This window comes from Mixophyes fleayi, chromosome 4 (genome assembly GCF_038048845.1).
Source record: "Mixophyes fleayi isolate aMixFle1 chromosome 4, aMixFle1.hap1, whole genome shotgun sequence".
Lineage (NCBI taxonomy): Eukaryota > Metazoa > Chordata > Amphibia > Anura > Limnodynastidae > Mixophyes > Mixophyes fleayi.
The window spans coordinates 334,056,628-334,076,696 of NC_134405.1; the positions used below are offsets into that span (position 1 = coordinate 334,056,628).

The window sequence follows — 20,069 nt, forward strand, 5'->3', positions numbered from 1 at the left end:
AAATTTCAGTGTACAAATAAGCTATCAAGTATTTGTGTGCTACATGAAAAAACAGTCAGTATTTAACTTATGTGAAAAACAGAAAACTAGTTTGCACCCCTTGCACTGTACCATGGTTTTGTCCAGGAGACTGAAATAAGATACCCCCTTCATTTAAGATCCTTAATGAATCAGGCCCCTTGTCCTCATCATGCTGGGCACACACCCATTGCACTGTGACCATGCCACCAATCTGAGCCACGTAACAAAAAACGTGACCATTGTGGGACTTGTACTATAGGCCAGTTTTATTCACTGCTTTTGCTATAATCATAGTCCCCCGCCCTCCTGAAACCTACAGAAACTCCTGATTTTTAGGGGGAATCGCCTCAGACTCCCAGAAGAGCTGGCAATTTTCCTGGAGAAAGCCTATTCTCTGCCAGGTGGGCATGGGCATGACATGAATTGCGTCATTAAACCATCTCAGATCAGTCAGGTGGTAGGAAATATTGCCAATTACTACATGGTGTTTGCTGCGGTGGGCAGGGCTTCATGATATTGCTCCACCCACTTTCTGGCAGGGATTGCATCACTAAACCCCACCCACTGCTTCTTTTCCAGTCTTACCTCTGCGTCTCCCATCGGTGAGATAGAAAAACTGGGCAAGTTATATAACTATCACTATTGTATTGTTTTGTCACAGTGTAGAGTGCCACTTGCCTTAGTGAAGTAATGTCAATAGTTCCTATTAAATTGATAGGCTGCCTACACAGTATATATATATATATATATATATATATATACAAGTTAACCCGTGCGTGATACTCATGCATTCTAGTCAAATCAAGCTACTTAAGGTGTTAAAAAGGTTCTTGTCATGCATTTGGGCCATACCCAGGCCTCAACCGCCAACCACTCCCCACTGTCACCCCCGGCAACCACCAACCACTCCCCACTGTCACTTCTCCTTCAAGAAATATATATATATATTTTTAAAATCTTTATAAACACTTTTAACAATCAACAAATCAAAAACATCTTAGTATACCAAATTTCAGCCCTTTCTGAATTTTTTTCCCCACACACACTAAGAATTTAGTAGGTCAGTGTATAACTCCGCCCAGCAGGTGGCGCTGCAGCTTGGTTTTATTTTTTTCACACACACACACACACACACAGACAGACAGACTAACACACGCCACTAGACATTTATATTATATATATATATATATATATATATATATATATATATATATATATATATATATATATAAATATATATATATATATATTTACATATACATTTATATTTACATAAGTGTGATAGCTTCCCCATGCCTTCAGATTGTAACTTATATGTATAAGCCCTACTGCATATGTTACTACATACATTGCTTTATCTTTCTTATTTTCTTCTGTGCTTTTCACCACGGTCTGTATAACATCTGCGATTGTTGTTCTTGAATACGACACAGCTCGGCTACGCTCTGTCCACTAGGGATCACTGTAGGACATAAACACACACTGCTTGGGTGGTGTAAAGGCTTGGATGAAAGAGTCGTAAGGAAGGGAGAAAGACAAGGACATGTATTTAGTATAAGTGGTGGGAAGGCATGAACAGATGACTAAATTAATGCTGTCTGAAGGTGAAATTCCCTTTACACGCAGCGCATGACACGTGTGTTTTAGTCATTTACATGACCGACATGTGATCCCCAACAATGAGGCAGGGAAACAAAATCAGGGTAACATGGGGGCTTGACATCATTCTAAAAAGGAGAAGTGGAGGTGTTGCCCGTAGCAACCAATCAGGTGTTAGCTATCATTTATCTAGTACATTGTAGAACAGTGATAGCTAGAATCTGATTGGTTGCTATGGGCAACACCTCCACTTTTCCTTTTTAGAATGTTGATAAATTCTACCCATACTTTGCCAAGTGTGTGAGGATAGATGATCATTTGAGCATTTTATATGCATGTAATCAGGTAACCAGTAGGGATCAGCCAAAACATCCCATAGTAGCGGCTATTAAGCTCCTAGAGATTAGTACATCGGCCTATATGTCCATAGACACCTTCCCCTCTCTCTCAGTCACGACAGAAAATGAACTGAATTAGGACCCAGATTCCGTGTTGCTCCTTTCTACCCTGCGCCTGTCTAATGTCACACAGACCTGTCTAGTTTTTCTTCCCTTAAGGAAATCATCATCCTAATTTTGTCTTGGAAACTTGGCAGAAAGTCCAGTCGTAAACTCTTCAGAGATGTAGCACATAGGAAGGAACACGGGAAGATAACAGCCCACTCTTGTTCGCCTTTGTTTGATCTATTTTAAGACCCGAGATGTCGTATTTCTGATTAGCCGCACGTGTAAAATAAAACAACATTTTATGCTGGTCTTTGTATAGCGTCCTCTACCACGTACCTAGTACAAGTTCTGTTTATAGACAGTTACTAGTTATTCATGTTCTAGTGTTTATTTCTTGCAACAAAAATGTGAAGTTCCTGAATGCGACAAAATCAGCCCCCCCCCAACTATTAACTCTTACAGTTCTGGGTCAGTATTATCAGGGTACAGGGGCAGGCCAGTCCCATAGTGGGCTACCTGTGGCTGGGTCACTGGGCCACCTACATTCATTTCATACTTGTCAAATCTCCCCGAACGTCCGGGAGACTCCCGAAATTCGGGTCGGTCTCACAGACTCCCAGGAGAGCAGGCAAGTCTCCCGCATCCCGCAACTGCCTTCCCAAAATGACATAAATCACGGTGAATAGTGCCATTTTGGCCCTGCCCTCACAACAAAACGGCATTTCTGTTGCATGGGCGGGGCAAAAATGACGCATTTGGCCATGCCCCGTCCCCTCCCGCCCTCCAGTCACGCCTCTCCCGGACAGAACTTGCCAAAAGTAGGCAAGTATGATTTATTTTCCATTAAAATATTCCCAATAGGCTGCTGAGTCAAGTCTTGCCCCCCCCCCCCTAGCTAAAAGTTGCCAGCCAGCTGAATAGGTCTCAAAATAAAGAATTGGAACAACATTTTCATATATCTGCCCAAGTCGTGCCCCAATCTATGCTAGCAACGCCCCATACTAGTAGTATGCCATATCCCTTGTGATCTTGACTGTCTTAGGAAAAATCAGGACTATTGGCTGAGGTGTAGGGATTGATAAGTGGGAAGACTGGTACCATTTGTTAATCGGTGAAAGGGGTCATTTTGCAGATAGCACCATTGTGCAAAACTTAGTGCTGGCGCGGTTATCGCTGGTGATAGTGTTGTCACTGTGGTAACTCCTTTGATGTGTAGAATAATTAGTTCTAGCGCCTGCAAAACCATCCATCTTTACCGGCACCCGGGCCCCTCGCCCATTGATCAATAGGCCCACCTAGACTTCCGAGTTCCAAAGAACCAAAATTCAATGACAAGGTTAACTCATTTGTGCCTGGGCACATTTTTGAACTATAGTTATATAGTCCTATATCATACACACACACACACACACATGCAGTTATTTAATAATAATATCACAGATTAACTGGCACTATCGCTATGTTTCAACAGTTATTCTCTTTATCACATATAGAGCAGAAAGTATTTGTCTCTGGAATAGTTAGGTTTTTGGTGTTTACCATTTTGTTTTCTACCTCTCCCCTAATGTATGTGACATTCTCTATATCATACTTGCCAACTCTCCCTGAATGTCAGGGAGACTCCCTGAAATAGGGGTGATCTCCCTCACTCCCTGAAGAGTCTGGCATTCTCCCTGATGCTGAGCCAGTACAAGACGTGATTGGCTTCGCCATCTGTGGCATGATGACACAGTTCAGAAATTGTGTCCTATGTCCATGTATTGATGCCTATGGAGGTGGCCATTTTCATGGAGACCAAGATTTCATCAAAGACTGACAGGTGAGACAACATGACTTCAGTAATGGAGACAGAAATTTAAAAGACACTTCATTCTCTAGAGATTCATTAGCTGCTTTTCTTTAACGCATAGTTGCCTACTCTCCCGGAATGTTCGGGAGACTCCCGCATTTCTGGGAGACCTCCTGAGCTCCCAGGAGAGCAGGGCAACCTCCCGGGTTCTCGCCCCCGCAATAGATAAGTGGCGGGGGGGTTAATGAAGCAAATATTGCATCATCTTAGCCCCTGTTGCAGTTGGCCAAAATTGTGACAACCGTTAGGGACCGGGCCCAAAACGATGCAATTTGTCAAGCCCCACCCCCACACGCCACCTCCCCCAGGATCTCCCTGAAGCCAACGAGGAAAAGTTGTCAAGTATGCTCTATATATGACTGGGATAGGTGTAATTATCTGTGTGGGATACAGCTATATGGAAAACCAATGGTCCTATGTCAGCTTTTTGTAAGAGCATTTTAAATGTAAATGCAATTCTAGCAAAATTAGTGATGCAGACTTTCCTTTGTATCTATCACCAGAGACTTTTGACTTTGATTGACAAGTGATGTTTTGGTAGCTCTCGGCTTCTAAAGCTGGGTACACATCATCATCAACATTTATTTATATAGCGCCAGCAAATTCCGTAGCTCTTTACAATTGGGAACAAACATTAATAGAACAATACTGGGTAATACATACAGACAGAGAGGTAAGGGAACTCTGCTCACAAGCTTACAATCTATGGGATCTATGCAATTTTTCTGCAGATCACGTGATAAACGACTGTTTGGTCAGATATTGCAAGAGTGTGTACGCTTCCGCGATCCTGTTACCAAAACACATCACATCTATTGATTTGCTTTACTAAACTTCCAAAAAATGACGACCAACGATGGAGCGGTGTCGGGCGAATGTGGAAGTGTGTATGCGCTCACTACCAGCAATGTAGGCAGATCTTTGTAGAGCAGGGGTCAGGGAACTTTTTTACCTTTTACCCCCAAATATATTTAGATACGCCGACGTTACCCCCTTGATTTGAAAGGAAGGAAATCATATATTATTAATTATTGGAATTCAAAATTGTATTGAATCTATTCAAAATTTCTTTGAAAGCTTCAACTTCAAAACTTCAGGTTGTGGAGAAATGATGTTGCTTCATTTTTGATACAAGAGCATCAAGATTGGGGCATTTTGATGTCAGAGCAATTTGGATACAGTCTTCAGCGTCCAATCGATTTCTCTGCTTTGTTTTTATGTTCGTTAGAGTGGAAAATCCTTGTTCACAAAGGTAGGTTGCTGCAAAAGGCAGCAACTTTTTGACTGCCTCCTCATGTGCAATTTTGATGCCTTTGCAGCTGTTGACTTCCAAAAATATGACAGACCTGCTTTGTTTTCAAATGCAATACGTGCTTCATTATTACATCGAAGCTCAAGATGTGCCTCTGCCAACCCTTGAGGCTCTTCTGGTACAACAGCAATTTCACATTTAAAGGGGTCTACAATCCAACTGACAGCATGTAAATCGGCAGCATTACCCCCAGGAATTTCATTTTTACCCCATTTGGGGTAATTTACCCCTGTTCCCTGACCACTGGTGTAGAGTGTACAGAGTCACAATCGTTTCAGAAGATGGTTATGAGAGACGAAGATCATAGATCTGAGGGTAAATCGTGTAGGTGTGTACACAAGGATCTGCATTTCAGTCGTTGGTGAAATTGTTACAGAAATCACATCAGAAGTAAGATAACATAGGTGTGTAGCCAGCCTAAGTGTTAATCCTCATAAGTGGTGTTTTTATTTTAGTTTAAGTATTGTTAGAACTGCGCCAAAATATTCCCAAATCTCCAATGAACAATAACGGCGACTTTGGCTGTTGAAGCGACAGGATGGTCTGCTTGTAACGAGCCTGTAGCCGTAATGATCTAGACCGTGGGAGCTGAGCGGGAGATATAATTAGCATTGTAAACACAGTTGGTACACAATCCAAAGAAATAAGTCATCGCTAACCTCTGCCTGCCCTCCGTGTGTCTGACTGCAGGCAGCCTGTAGGTTCACCACAAACAGATCTGTAGTAGATTTACCTCTCATCAGTCCGTAGGACGTCAAGAGGATATCCTAGTGCGAGGCCCGGGCTGTCTGTAACAATATAATAAATACACTAGGGTGTGGGAAAGGCAGACGGTGTGTGAAGGTTTTATTTAGGGCTTATTCACAAGTGCGCTGTGTCTCAGCTGTGTTGCGTCACGTTGGAACAGATCTGAAAGAAGATGGCTAAACATTGCTTTATTTGAAAGACTTTATTTTGTTAAAAATCAGCATCTAACAAAGCAAAAACCGTGTCTTACAAACATTAGTGCATCAGTTGTCTTTAAATGGATGAAAAATGATACAGCTGAATTAATATAGTGGCCTATTTACATTTTCCAGACCGTATTGTAAGATTTCCTTCCAGTAACTGGTAGGCCCCCGTGCCACAAGGTGCAGAGTTATACAGATGGTGTATAGCAGCGCAATGTGTAGAGTGGATCGTACCATCACAGCATGAAATGTAGGATGGGTATCTGTCTACATAGGGTAATAGAGCGTGGCAGGGCACAACGTGAGTGGCAGGGCAGCGTAGAGCACGCAGGACATGATTATATTATTACAGAGCTGCAAAGAACGGAAAAGTACATCGGCAGTACAGAGCAACCTCGTTACAGAGCGCACTGCCAATCGCTGGCTGGGCATTTGGACCGCCCCGCTACATTTCATACTTACCTGCTCCCCCAGAATTTCGAGGAGTCCTCTTGGACTAAGGGAAGAGTAGACCATGCTTCCTGATGTCGCCCAATCTCCTTGCAAAGTGTAGTGGCGCGATTCGCTGCAATCAGCACCATCAGGGCATAAGACGTCAAGAGGATATGATAGTGTGCCCTATAAATAAAGATTAATAATAACAATAATAATAATAATTAATAATAATCAGGATCTGGAGCAAAATGCAATGTTTTTGCTGAGTGACACAATTCAGAATTCTGAAGCCGGTTCACCTATTAGGCCACAGACTTAAACTCAACCAAGAGACAGTCCGGCTATGTGACTGCAGTCTAGGAGAGCCATAAAAGAGGCAGTTTGTTCATTAGCAATTAATTACGCTCTAAATGACTGAAGCTGGTACTTACTGACAAAAGACAAATAACATTAGTCAGGGAACTTGGGGCCCTTTCATGTAATGAGAATGACTAAATAATTATTTGCCGGGATGCGTCTAATCATTAGGAAAATATGGCTGACCTCTTCACCTAACATCTTGCTAATATCTAACCCCGCTGCAATGACAAGGGATACATATACTGGCAGGAAACGTGATACCTTAATGTTGCCAGACTGTTATTCTAACGTGTAAACTGGAAATAAATCCAGGACGACTTTGGTGCGATCATCACTCTTATTAAACGCCCAAAAACATTGGACCGTCGACGTAGTTGTATTTCTGTGCCGTCGGTGAGTTAGACTCTAACCGTGGATCGCTGTATTAATCATAGAGGCAAAATATACCCTGTTTGTGTTATATATTTTCTATTTGGCCTTTATCAGCCATTGGTTAGTCTACATAATTGAATATAATTGCACAGAATTGTTTGGTGTGCCGCAAAATACATCTGTCTGTGTGACAAAATTTTATTTTTTTAACATGACTCCAAGCTGAGAGTTTTCCAGCGGGTTTGAAGAACCAATCAGATTCTAGCTATCATTTATTTAGTACAGTCTACAAAATGACAGCTAGAATCTGATTGGTTGCTATAGGCAACATCTCCACTTTTCAAACCCGCCGGAAAACTCTCAGCTCGATACATTTACCCCCAGATGTATAAAACTAAACTTTGGCTTTTCTAAAATAAATAGATTTTGTAAGTTGCAAAGATATTTTATGGCACATAATCATTTCATGTGCTACCAAAACTAATTTTCAGCCAATCCCTTCCCCTCCCCCAAGAGTCCCAAAATTGTTTTTGAGACAAAGAGTGACTTCTGTGCTACAAAATATTTTTCTTGTGGCAAAAAAATAAATGTTGTATGTTGCAAAATTGATCTTGTGTTGTTAAAATACATTTTTGCAACAAAATCAGATTTGTGTTAGTCTAGATTATTTTTCCCTCATTTATGCATGTGTGTGTTGTCCAGTTTTATTGCTTCTTTCACATATTCACTTTTATTCCACTTGTGAAACTTGGCACATATAAAATACATCACTAATTCACTTTTATTTATCTATTTAAATCCGCCACACCTGAATCACGATTACACATGCTGTAAAACTGGTCTGCAGTTTTTCTCTGCATGCCTTATGACCCTGCTTGTCTGCTTTCCAGACCTTCCTGCCAGGAGATGTGAGCTATTAATAAGACTAGGTGGGCGTGGCTATATTATGCGGTTTGCCGCAAAAGTGGGTGGGGCAATCACGATATGAATCCATGTAAACCCCGAGTGGTATGAGCGTGATGAAACGTTTGCGTCATCATTCTTCTGCCACTAGGTATTTACTGAAGTGGGCGGGGCTTCATGACATGCTTTGCGCCATGCCTGCGCTAACCTTATCACAAGTAAACATGTTTCATATGGCGGACTGAAATCTTATTCCTGCAGTATAGATGAATGGAATATAAAGCACACCTGACGACTTTTATAACCTCCCACCATCGCGTCACTGTTGCCCACGCCCCAATCTATGAAATGTCGAGATTCACGGCATCCTGTAAAGTGGGGCAGTGCCCGATGACGCAAATCCTGTTATAAAGCCCCGCCTCTGCCGGGACCCAAGAGGATCAGGGCCATTTTAACAGAATTATAGGCCCCTTGGCAAAGCAGTGCATCGGGGCCCTACCTACACAACCACTCACCCACTTATGTACAATTAGTACGTGTACCTTGTTTTCGTTAAGGTCAAAATATTACAAAATTGCATGTACAGATAACAGCTGATACTGAGGTGATTAGTCCACATAAATGTTTTAATAAAGAGGTTTTGAAGGTTCTGTATAAATCTCCCGGAATAATATAATGAAGAGTTGGCAAGACTATGGGGCCCCTATGCTGGTGGGGTCCTGGGCAACTGCCCAGCTTGCCCATGCATTAAGATAGCCCTGAAGAGGAAGCCTACTCTCCCGGGAGGGTAGGCGAGTATGGTATAAAGTGGAGTGATAGGATTATGTCATTGTTGCTATGGATTTCTCAGATGGCAGCATTCTGAGAGCTGTTGTTTCTTTACTTCACTTTTCATGTATTTCTACATGTTCATACAGTAAGTAAACACTGAGGCTGGGAGATAATTAACAATTAATGTCATTTCCCAGACACCAGTGAAGTGGTTGAGTGACAGATCGCAGGAACCAATAGAAAACAAGATTTTACACTTTCTAAATGACCACCAATTTAACTTATTTTTTGATTGACATATCCTCTGCACAACATCTATTTTATTGAATATTCTGGCCATTCTGTAAGCTAAATCCATTATGTAGACATTTATTTCATAGACAAGAATGATTATGTTATGATGTTTTTTAGAAACAAGTGAATAATATTTTTGAATGGCACTGATGTGCAACTAGCAATCTCATTTTTGTTTGGTTGGTTTGTGGATATAGCTAATTTTGTACACAACATATTACTTTGTTATAAAATAAATGTTGCGTTCCAAAATCTGGCTTTAGAATTCATATAGTATCCAATTTATTGGAATCAACAGATTTGGTGGCTACAGAATGGATTTTGTGTTTCTTGCGTTAGCATTTTGTTATAAATTATCTTAAGAAAACTCAATTTTGTGACTTACATTTTTTTTTTGTTATGGCTACAAAATGTTTGTATTCGTTTCATTTTTTTATTTTGCTTCACTAAATGGACTTTGTGCAACAAAATGGATTTTGTTATCGATCTCAAAGTTTTAGAATCAGGTTCACAAAATTATTTTTGAGTGTACACAAAATGAATTGTTTTACCTGCTATAATGGGCCTGATTAATTAAGGCACGCTAAGCGAAACGTAAATTGCGTTTTTTTTAAAATACATGTAAATGGGGCATACAAACGTCTGTGTTCAACTAGCGGACCTGAGGAAACATCTCTTGTAGAATACAGATCTAGGTCCGCTCTGTTCTAACACACACAATAAACTGCAGGATACGGCCAATACATATGTGGAATATAAATTCCCAAAATGGTTTTTTTCCGCTACAAAATATTTATCATGATGTTATTAATGTCCATTGTACGTAAAATGCATTTTTACAGTTGCTCCTGATTGCAAACACATGCTGTAGCATGCAAACACAGCCGTCATCACTAGTAATCCGTACTAACACCTGACCTGTAACTGGTGCAAGTGATACAACAGAGAACCTTAGAGATGCTCAAAGCTTGAATCGGACGCTGCTGCGCGCTCTTGGTCTTGGAACGTCCTTACTGTACTTTGACTACATGAATACGCTCATTCCCCTCCCTGTTTTACCCTATTGCATTCCAATTTCATAATTGGAAGCTGCCATAAGGGTCCTTTGCTTCCAAAGGTGAATTGGATGTTACTGCGCTCACTGGCGTATTGCCCAGTTCTGGGCATACACAGAGAGATTTTGCGCAAAATACGACACATATCGGTATTTATGTTCCCTAATCAATCAGGTCCAATATGTTTTGGTCATATAATTAATCACAGCAGATAAACACAATCACTATAAAGCTATTTCTCTGCTGCCACCAATAGAGGGCGCTTTAGACTAGAAAAGATTATTGAGCATGTGTGAAACACACAGGGATGGATATACCACAGTTACAATTGTGCCTCGTAGGGTGTCTCCTGGAGAGAGACAGACCTCATTGCAGTCAATGTGAGCAGGGTAGTGCGCTGGCTCAAGGGGAAGGAGGAGAGCTTGCACCAAGGCAGAGCTGCTATCAGCCTGTGTTACTACAGGCTGGATCTGAGTCTCTGCAAAATGAATTGGGTTGTATTCAGAATGAGCTCAGCTCTGTATGCTGGTTATCAGATTAGGCTCAGCTCTGTATGCTGGTTATCAGATTGGGCTCAGCTCTGTATGCTGGTTATCAGATTGGGCTCAGCTATGTATGCTGGTTATCAGATTGGGCTCAGCTTGTATACTGGTTATCAGATTAGGCTCAGCTCTGTATGCTGGTTATCAGATTGGGCTCAGCTCTGTATGCTGGTTATCAGATTGGGCTCAGCTCTGTATGCTGGTTATCAGATTGGGCTCAGCTTTGTATGCTGGTTATCAGATTGGGCTCAGCTTTGTATGCTGGTTATCAGATTAGGCTCAGCTATGTATACTGGTTATCAGATTGGGCTCAGCTCTGTATACTGGTTATCAGATTGGGCTCAGCTCTGTATGCTGGTTATCAGATTGGGCTCAGCTTTGTATGCTGGTTATCAGATTGGGCTCAGCTTTGTATACTGGTTATCAGATTAGGCTCAGCTATGTATACTGGTTATCAGATTGGGCTCAGCTCTGTATACTGGTTATCAGATTGGGCTCAGCTCTGTATGCTGGTTATCAGATTGGGCTCAGCTTTGTATGCTGGTTATCAGATTAGGCTCAGTTTTGTATACTGGTTATCAGATTACAGCTCAGCTTTGTATGCTGGTTATCAGATTGGGCTCTGCTTTGTAGGCTGGTTGTCAGATTAGGCTCAGCTCTGTATGCTGGTTATCAGATTGGGCTCAGCTCTGTATACTGGTTATCAGATTGGGCTCAGCTCTGTATACTGGTTATCAGATTGGGCTCAGCTCTGTATGCTGGTTATCAGATTGGGCTCAGCTTGTATACTGGTTATCAGATTAGGCTCAGCTCTGTATGCTGGTTATCAGATTGGGCTCAGCTTTGTATGCTGGTTATCAGATTAGGCTCAGCTTTGTATGCTGGTTATCAGATTAGGCTCAGCTCTGTATGCTGGTTATCAGATTGGGCTCAGCTCTGTATGCTGGTTATCAGATTAGGCTCAGCTCTGTATGCTGGTTATCAGATTAGGCTCAGCTCTGTATGCTGGTTATCAGATTAGGCTCAGCTCTGTATGCTGGTTATCAGATTGGGCTCAGCTCTGTATGCTGGTTATCAGATTGGGCTCAGCTTGTATACTGGTTATCAGATTAGGCTCAGCTCTGTATGCTGGTTATCAGATTGGGCTCAGCTCTGTATGCTGGTTATCAGATTGGGCTCAGCTTGTATACTGGTTATCAGATTGGGCTCAGCTCTGTATGCTGGTTATCAGATTGGGCTCAGCTTTGTATGCTGGTTATCAGATTAGGCTCAGCTTTGTATGCTGGTTATCAGATTAGGCTCAGCTCTGTATGCTGGTTATCAGATTGGGCTCAGCTCTGTATGCTGGTTATCAGATTAGGCTCAGCTCTGTATGCTGGTTATCAGATTAGGCTCAGCTCTGTATGCTGGTTATCAGATTAGGCTCAGCTCTGTATGCTGGTTATCAGATTGGGCTCAGCTCTGTATGCTGGTTATCAGATTGGGCTCAGCTTGTATACTGGTTATCAGATTAGGCTCAGCTCTGTATGCTGGTTATCAGATTGGGCTCAGCTCTGTATGCTGGTTATCAGATTGGGCTCAGCTTGTATACTGGTTATCAGATTGGGCTCAGCTCTGTATGCTGGTTATCAGATTGGGCTCAGCTTTGTATGCTGGTTATCAGATTAGGCTCAGCTCTGTATGCTGGTTATCAGATTGGGCTCAGCTCTGTATGCTGGTTATCAGATTGGGCTCAGCTCTGTATACTGGTTATCAGATTGGGCTCAGCTCTGTATGCTGGTTATCAGATTGGGCTCAGCTTTGTATGCTGGTTATCAGATTAGGCTCAGCTTGTATACTGGTTATCAGATTAGGCTCAGCTCTGTATGCTGGTTATCAGATTAGGCTCAGCTCTGTATGCTGGTTATCAGATTAGGCTCAGCTCTGTATGCTGGTTATCAGATTGGGCCCAGCTCTGTATGCTGGTTATCAGATTAGGCTCAGCTTTGTATGCTGGTTATCAGATTAGGCTCAGCTCTGTATGCTGGTTATCAGATTAGGCTCAGATTTGTATGCTGGTTATCAGATTAGGCTCAGCTTTGTATGCTGGTTATCAGATTGGGCTCAGCTTGTATACTGGTTATCAGATTGGGCTCAGCTCTGTATGCTGGTTATCAGATTGGGCTCAGCTTGTATACTGGTTATCAGATTGGGCTCAGCTTTGTATGCTGGTTATCAGATTGGGCTCAGCTTGTATACTGGTTATCAGATTGGGCTCAGCTCTGTATGCTGGTTATCAGATTGGGCTCAGCTTGTATACTGGTTATCAGATTGGGCTCAGCTCTGTATGCTGGTTATCAGATTGGGCTGAGCTTGTATACTGGTTATCAGATTGGGCTCAGCTCTGTATGCTGGTTATCAGATTAGGCTCAGCTCTGTATGCTGGTTATCAGATTAGGCTCAGCTCTGTATGCTGGTTATCAGATTAGGCTCAGCTTGGTATACTGGTTATCAGATTGGGCTCAGCTCTGTATGCTGGTTATCAGATTAGGCTCAGCTTGTATACTGGTTATCAGATTAGGCTCAGCTTTGTATGCTGGTTATCGGATTAGGCTCAGCTCTGTATGCTGGTTATCAGATTAGGCTCAGCTTTGTATGCTGGTTATCAGATTAGGCTCAGCTTTGTATGCTGGTTATCAGATTAGGCTCAGCTCTGTATGCTGGTTATCAGATTGGGCTCAGCTTGTATACTGGTTATCAGATTAGGCTCAGCTCTGTATGCTGGTTATCAGATTAGACTCAATTTTGTATGCTGGTTATCAGATTAGGCTCAGCTTTGTATGCTGGTTATCAGATTAGGCTCAGCTTTGTATGCTGGTTATCAGATTAGGCTCAGATTTGTATGCTGGTTATCAGATTGGGCTCAGCTTGTATGCTGGTTATCAGATTGGGCTCAGCTTGTATACTGGTTATCAGATTGGGCTCAGCTTGTATACTGGTTATCAGATTAGGCTCAGCTCTGTATGCTGGTTATCAGATTAGGCTCAGCTTTGTATGTTGGTTATCAGATTAGGCTCAGTTTTGTATGCTGGTTATCAGATTAGGCTCAGCTCTGTATGCTGGTTATCAGATTGGGCTCAGCTTGTATACTGGTTATCAGATTAGGCTCAGCTCTGTATGCTGGTTATCAGATTAGGCTCAGCTCTGTATGCTGGTTATCAGATTAGGCTCAGCTCTGTATGCTGGTTATCAGATTGGGCTCAGCTTGTATACTGGTTATCAGATTAGGCTCAGCTCTGTATGCTGGTTATCAGATTAGGCTCAGTTTTGTATGCTGGTTATCAGATTAGGCTCAGCTTTGTATGCTGGTTATCAAATTAGGCTCAGCTTTGTATGCTGGTTATCAGATTAGGCTCAGATTTGTATGCTGGTTATCAGATTGGGCTCAGCTTGTATGCTGGTTATCAGATTGGGCTCAGCTTGTATACTGGTTATCAGATTAGGCTCAGCTCTGTATGCTGGTTATCAGATTAGGCTCAGCTTTGTATGCTGGTTATCAGATTACAACTCAGCTTTGTATGCTGGTTATCAGATTGGGCTCAGCTTGTATACTGGTTATCAGATTAGGCTCAGCTCTGTATGATGGTTATCAGATTAGGCTCAGTTTTGTATGCTGGTTATCAGATTACAACTCAACTTTGTATACTGGTTATCAGACTGGGCTCAGTTTTGTATGCTGGTTATCAGATTACAGCTCAGCTTTGTATATTGGTTATCAGATTAGGCTCAGTTTTGTATGCTGGTTATCAGATTACAGCTCAGATTTGTATACTGGTTGTCAGATTGGGCTCAGCTTTGCTCACTAGCCAACAAATTGGGGCCTTTACTGTATATTAGCCATCTGTCTAGGTTAGGTTTGTACATTAACCTCCACATGTGTCTCTGCTTTGTATACTATCCACCAGATAGAGCCCAGCGTTTTATTCTAGTAAGTAGATTAGGTTCAGCTTTGTACAGTGGTCAGAAGATTGGGCTCAGCCTTCTATACCAGTCAGTATATTGGACACTGCATTATAGACTACGCACTGGTGTGTAATAACCACCAGAATGGATTTTGTGTTGTTTACTAGCCACCAAATTGGGATCTGCTTTATATACTAGTCACAAGTAATGCAGTGAAGCACACATAGTGGGTTTTCCTAAAATCAACAAGGAGAAGGGAGACAGACCGTATTTGCGCTAATATGCTACTAGATCCATACCCTACACATCAGGGCGCCCATCTATAATCCAGATTACATCTGCAGCCCAATGCGAATACTTCTGATCTGTAGCCTATCCTGTATCTCCCATGGAAATGATGTGTAATCTTGTGCAGGACTACAAGTCACATCATGCCCTGGCTATGTGTGGATTTACACATGAAAACGTGCCGTCCAGTGTTTGTTATCTGTGAGTGGGGCTGGTGAGGTTTTGGGTGAAGTGCTCACAGACCCGGTTATCAGTGGTTGGATTCCTCAAACTGTTTAGACTTTTTAGATCTAGGTCGCTGGCAAAGTCCTTGGACAGACAGTGAGCGACTGGGCCAATTTATACAAGGGACGGTCACAGCAGGAACTAGATTAGATTAATCTAATTTGTTTTCATAGTAATGAATTCTTGTAAAGGAACAAAAAAAAAACAATTCCTGTTTTGTAGATATCTTTTCACTGTGTAAATATGGGGATGTCTGGTGTCTGAGAGGAGCTTTGTGGAAAAGTTATTGTTAACACGAACAAGTGTTTTATCATGTTTAATACACCGGGGTCCCAGCTATCGCTGTGCCACTGTTCTGGGGCCACAGCTATCGGTGTGCCACTGTTCTGGTGCCCAAAGTGTCAGTGTGCCATTGCTCTGGGGCCCCAGCTACCATTGTGCCATTGTTCTGGGGCCCCAGCTATCAGCGAGCAATTGCTCAGTGGCCCCAGCTATCAGCAAGCCATTGCTCAGTGGCCCCAGCTATCACTGCCATTGTTCTGGGGCCCCAGCTACCATTGTGCCATTGCTCTGGGGCCCCAGCTACCATTGTGCCATTGTTCTGGGGCCCAAGCTATCAGCGAGCCATTACTCAGTGGCCCCAGCTATCACTGCCATTGTTCTGGGGCCCCAGTTTATCATTGTGCCATGGCTCAGTGACCCCAGTTATCATTGTGCCATTGTTCTACTGCCCCAGCTATCACTGTGCCATTGTTCTGGGGCCCCAGCTATCATTGTGCCATTGTTCTGGGACCCCAGCTATCATTGTGCTATTGTTCTGGGGCCCCAGCTATCATTGTGCCATTGTTCTGGGACCCCAGCTATCATTGTGCTATTGTTCTGGGGCCCCAGCTATCATTGTGCTATTGTTCTGGGACCCCAGCTATCATTGTGCTATTGTTCTGGGACCCCAGCTATCACTGTGCCATTGTTCTGAGGCCCCAGCTATCATTGTGAGATTGCTCTGGGGCCCTTGCTATCATCGTGCCATTGTTCTGGGGCCCCAGCTATCATTGGGCCATTCCTCTGGGGCCCCAGCTATCACTGTGCCATTGTTCTCACTGAATTATGGTACTTTAATATATAAGTTCTACCAAGTGTCTCCGTATTAACCACTATGCATGGTACCTAGGCAGTGTGTTTTATAGTGCCCTGGATGTGTGTGTGTGTATATATATATATACATATATTTATACAAGTTAACCCGTGCATGATACTCATGCATTCTAGTCAAATCAAGCTACTTAAGGTGTTAAAAAGGTTCTTGTCATGCATTTGGGCCTAGCCCAGGCCTCCTCAGGGGAAGAGCGTTACTTCCCGATGCAAGCGCCCTTTTTTAACGTGGTTTTGTCCACATGTCACCGCCTCATCATTTTTCTCCATCACCTCATCCTTCATCTTCATCGCCACATCCTTCATCAAGCTACTTAAGGTGTTAAAAACTCCCCACTGTCACCCCCGGCAACCACCAACCACTCCCAACTGTCACTTCTCCTTCAAGAAATATATAGGTAAGTGTATAACTCTGCCCAGCAGGTGGCGCTGCAGCTTGTTTTGGTTTTTTTCACACACGCCACTAGGCATTTATATAGTAGATATTTATATACCACTTACCAACAAGACCAGTTCCCCCACGTACAGGAGCTGTTTAGAATAACTAGACCATCACTACATATCTTCCTTAGCTCCTTGAATCTTCTGACTGACTCCTGCCCCATCCTTACACGTGCAACACATAATATTTTCCATAACAATCAAATCGCACCATGATGCCGATATTCGCCTAAGTGGCCCAGCACGACTGTTTATTTATATATATATATATATATATATTGCCCTATTTGCAATATTAAATGACTTTTTAATTTGTTTGTGAATTGGACTGCTATTGGATCTTTTTATTTTGGCTATAAAATGCTACTTTTGTGAATTTGACCCGACATGTTGGTTTTCTTTAGCCTGAGCAATGCTAACTAATCAGCTACTGCCGCTGTACCGCAGAAACCTGATCAAACTGTCCCTAAAATCAAAGTGTAAATCCCTGGCCCCGTCCTTTGATCAGGGTGTGTACATAGACCATCCTACCACATGAAGCGGTACCGCACTGTTTGGAGACGCTGACGATTCTCAGCAGAAGCTGCTGGAACAGGAAAAGAAAAAAAAAATTGGCTTTGCTAAATTTAGAGCCTGACAGGAAACTCTCCTACCTGGGTAATCATGCGGCTTTTCCTGTGGATGCAGCGCAGCTGTAATAGGGCAAAGACAGATAGTTTATTATTCACTTAAATTCTCCTGACTAAGACTAACGTTAAAATTCTAATTCGTTAGCAAAAAAAAAATCACACGTTTTCTGATTCAGTCCTGTTGCTCTCTATGTAGTACTACAAGTCTCAGCAGAACTTGAGGCCTTTCTGGGACATGTAGCACTTGACGTCTAAGCTGGTGGGCATGAAACTGAAAACAAAATAAGTAGAGGACATTGTATATCTTACGTGTGTATTAAATACGAACATAGCGTATTAAATATTTTAATCAAATACATGAAATATTTTGAAAACACATGTTCTGTATGGATTTAGGGCTCTGCCAAGGCTGACAGATGCTTGGTGTAATAGAGACTGATAATTCCAAGTTTGTTCTCTCATATTTCATACAACTTTAGCTGTTGGTTGCAGCTGTCTATGATATTATGTATTACTTCTGTGCTATCTGCAATATCCCCCTTCTATATTAATGTACGTGTTTGTTTAAGCTTTTTGTGCTTTTTGTAAGCAAAACACTTTTATGCAAAGATATCAACGTTGATAAAAATCATATCCTGAATTCATAATAAGATGGTTTGCAAACGTTTCTGTTTTTCGTTTTTCATTTACAAATACAAATGCATGACAAAATGTATCCATTCTCTGGAAAGGTAAAGCAATAGCAGAATTAAATGATTCTCTCATCTCTATTAATAAGCTAAAAAAAAAGATAAATATTACTTTCCAGGGATCCAATGTTCCCAGGTAATAGATTATGTTGAATTTTATTTCATACTTGTCAACTCTCCCGGAATGTCCGGGAGACTCTCGAAATCCCGGTCAGTCTCCCGGACTCCCGGGAGAGCAGGCAAGTCTCTTGCATCCCGCAATTCCCTGGCCAAAACAACGCGATTTGCGGTAGATCGCGTCATTTTGGCCCCGCCCCCCGCAACAAAATGGTATTTCCATTGCAGGTGGCGGAGCCAAAATGAAGCGATTGATCAATCCCCCTCTATGGGTGACAGAAAGGGCCTGATTCATTAAGGAAAGGAAAACAAAAAAAATTAGTAACTTTGAACCTTGGCAAAACCATGTTACAATACAAGGGGTGCAAATTAGGTTATTATTTTGCACATAAGTTAAATACTGGCTGTTTTTTCATGTAGCACACACATTCTTGATAGATCTGTCCTTACAATGACATTTAAAGTTGATCTAGGACATGCCTTACCCCAACTATAAATCTGTCCCCGCATTTTAAAGTTACCTCCCCCTCCAATGCGACATGGTTTTGCCCAGGTGCAAAGTTACTCATTTGTTTTTGCTTTACTTTCCTTAAAGAATCAGGCCCATAAAGTTCTGTGTTCTTTGTATTGAAAGTGGCTGGGGCATTGGTGTGAGCGAGTGTCTGATACGTTAAAGCCATCACCATTATAACTAATTGCAGAATGATGCAGCAGCTGTGGAAATAGGCTGAATCTGATGTATGTGATAATATGTTTATTGTAATGTGAAAGATACGCTGCAGGGATTCTGCCTGTTTTTTTTTTTACTACAAATATTATCTTCCAATATTTAACAATAAGTAGCTTATTCATATTAATAGACATGCATTTTTGTCTTTTCTTCTCATTCATTTCAAGGCGGAATTCTCCGAGTTGAATCTGGCGTCATACGTGAATGGAGGATGCATGGTAGATATGCAGGTCATGAGGAATGGCACCAAGGTGGTCAGGTAGGATCAAAGTGCGCTGAAATGGTCACATCACTTTCTCATTCTATGTACTACTCTGTACCAAAACACCCTACATTGATCCTGTTTCGGTAAACATATGTTACAATGTATTAACAATACTGAGTAGCAATTACCACATGACCTCATATTTCAGTGATGTCACTAGATTCTAGTGAATGGATAGGCTGCATTCACAGTGATGTCACTGGTTCCTAGTGACTGGATAGGCTGCACTCTCAGTGATGTCACTGGTTCCTAGTGAATGGATAGGCTGCACTCTCAGTGATGTCACTGGTTCCTAGTGACTGGATAGGCTGCATTCTCAGTGATGTCACTGGTTCCTAGTGCATGGATAGGCTGCATTCTCAGTGATGTCACTGGTTCCTAGTGAATGGATAGGCTGCACTCTCAGTGATGTCACTGGTTCCTAGTGAATGGATAGGCTGCACTCTCAGTGATGTCACTGGTTCCTAGTGAATGGATAGGCTGCACTCTCAGTGATGTCAGTTATATTACCTGCACAAATAAAAATTATGTGTGCGACCACGTTTTGCACTTTCATAAATAACATTTAATGTCGCGCAAAACATCAGTGCAGGGAGCCATAATAAAGCGGCAAGAAGGCGCTCCTGAATATGGCTGCAAGGGAATAATAACCATTTACACTTAATAGAACTAAGAAGCACTT

The 20,069-nt window shown here is 42.1% G+C and overlaps 1 protein-coding gene across 2 annotated transcripts in view; it reads left to right on the forward strand.

The window, feature by feature from the left end:
• Positions 1-20,069, forward strand: part of SYN3 (synapsin III) — a 248,071-nt gene that overhangs the window by 75,426 nt on the left and 152,576 nt on the right. For both annotated transcript variants that reach the window (XM_075210442.1, XM_075210441.1), the window contains exon 4: positions 19,290-19,381. In XM_075210442.1, coding sequence (XP_075066543.1) covers positions 19,290-19,381 — 92 coding nt within the window. The remainder of the gene's footprint in view (positions 1-19,289; positions 19,382-20,069) is intronic.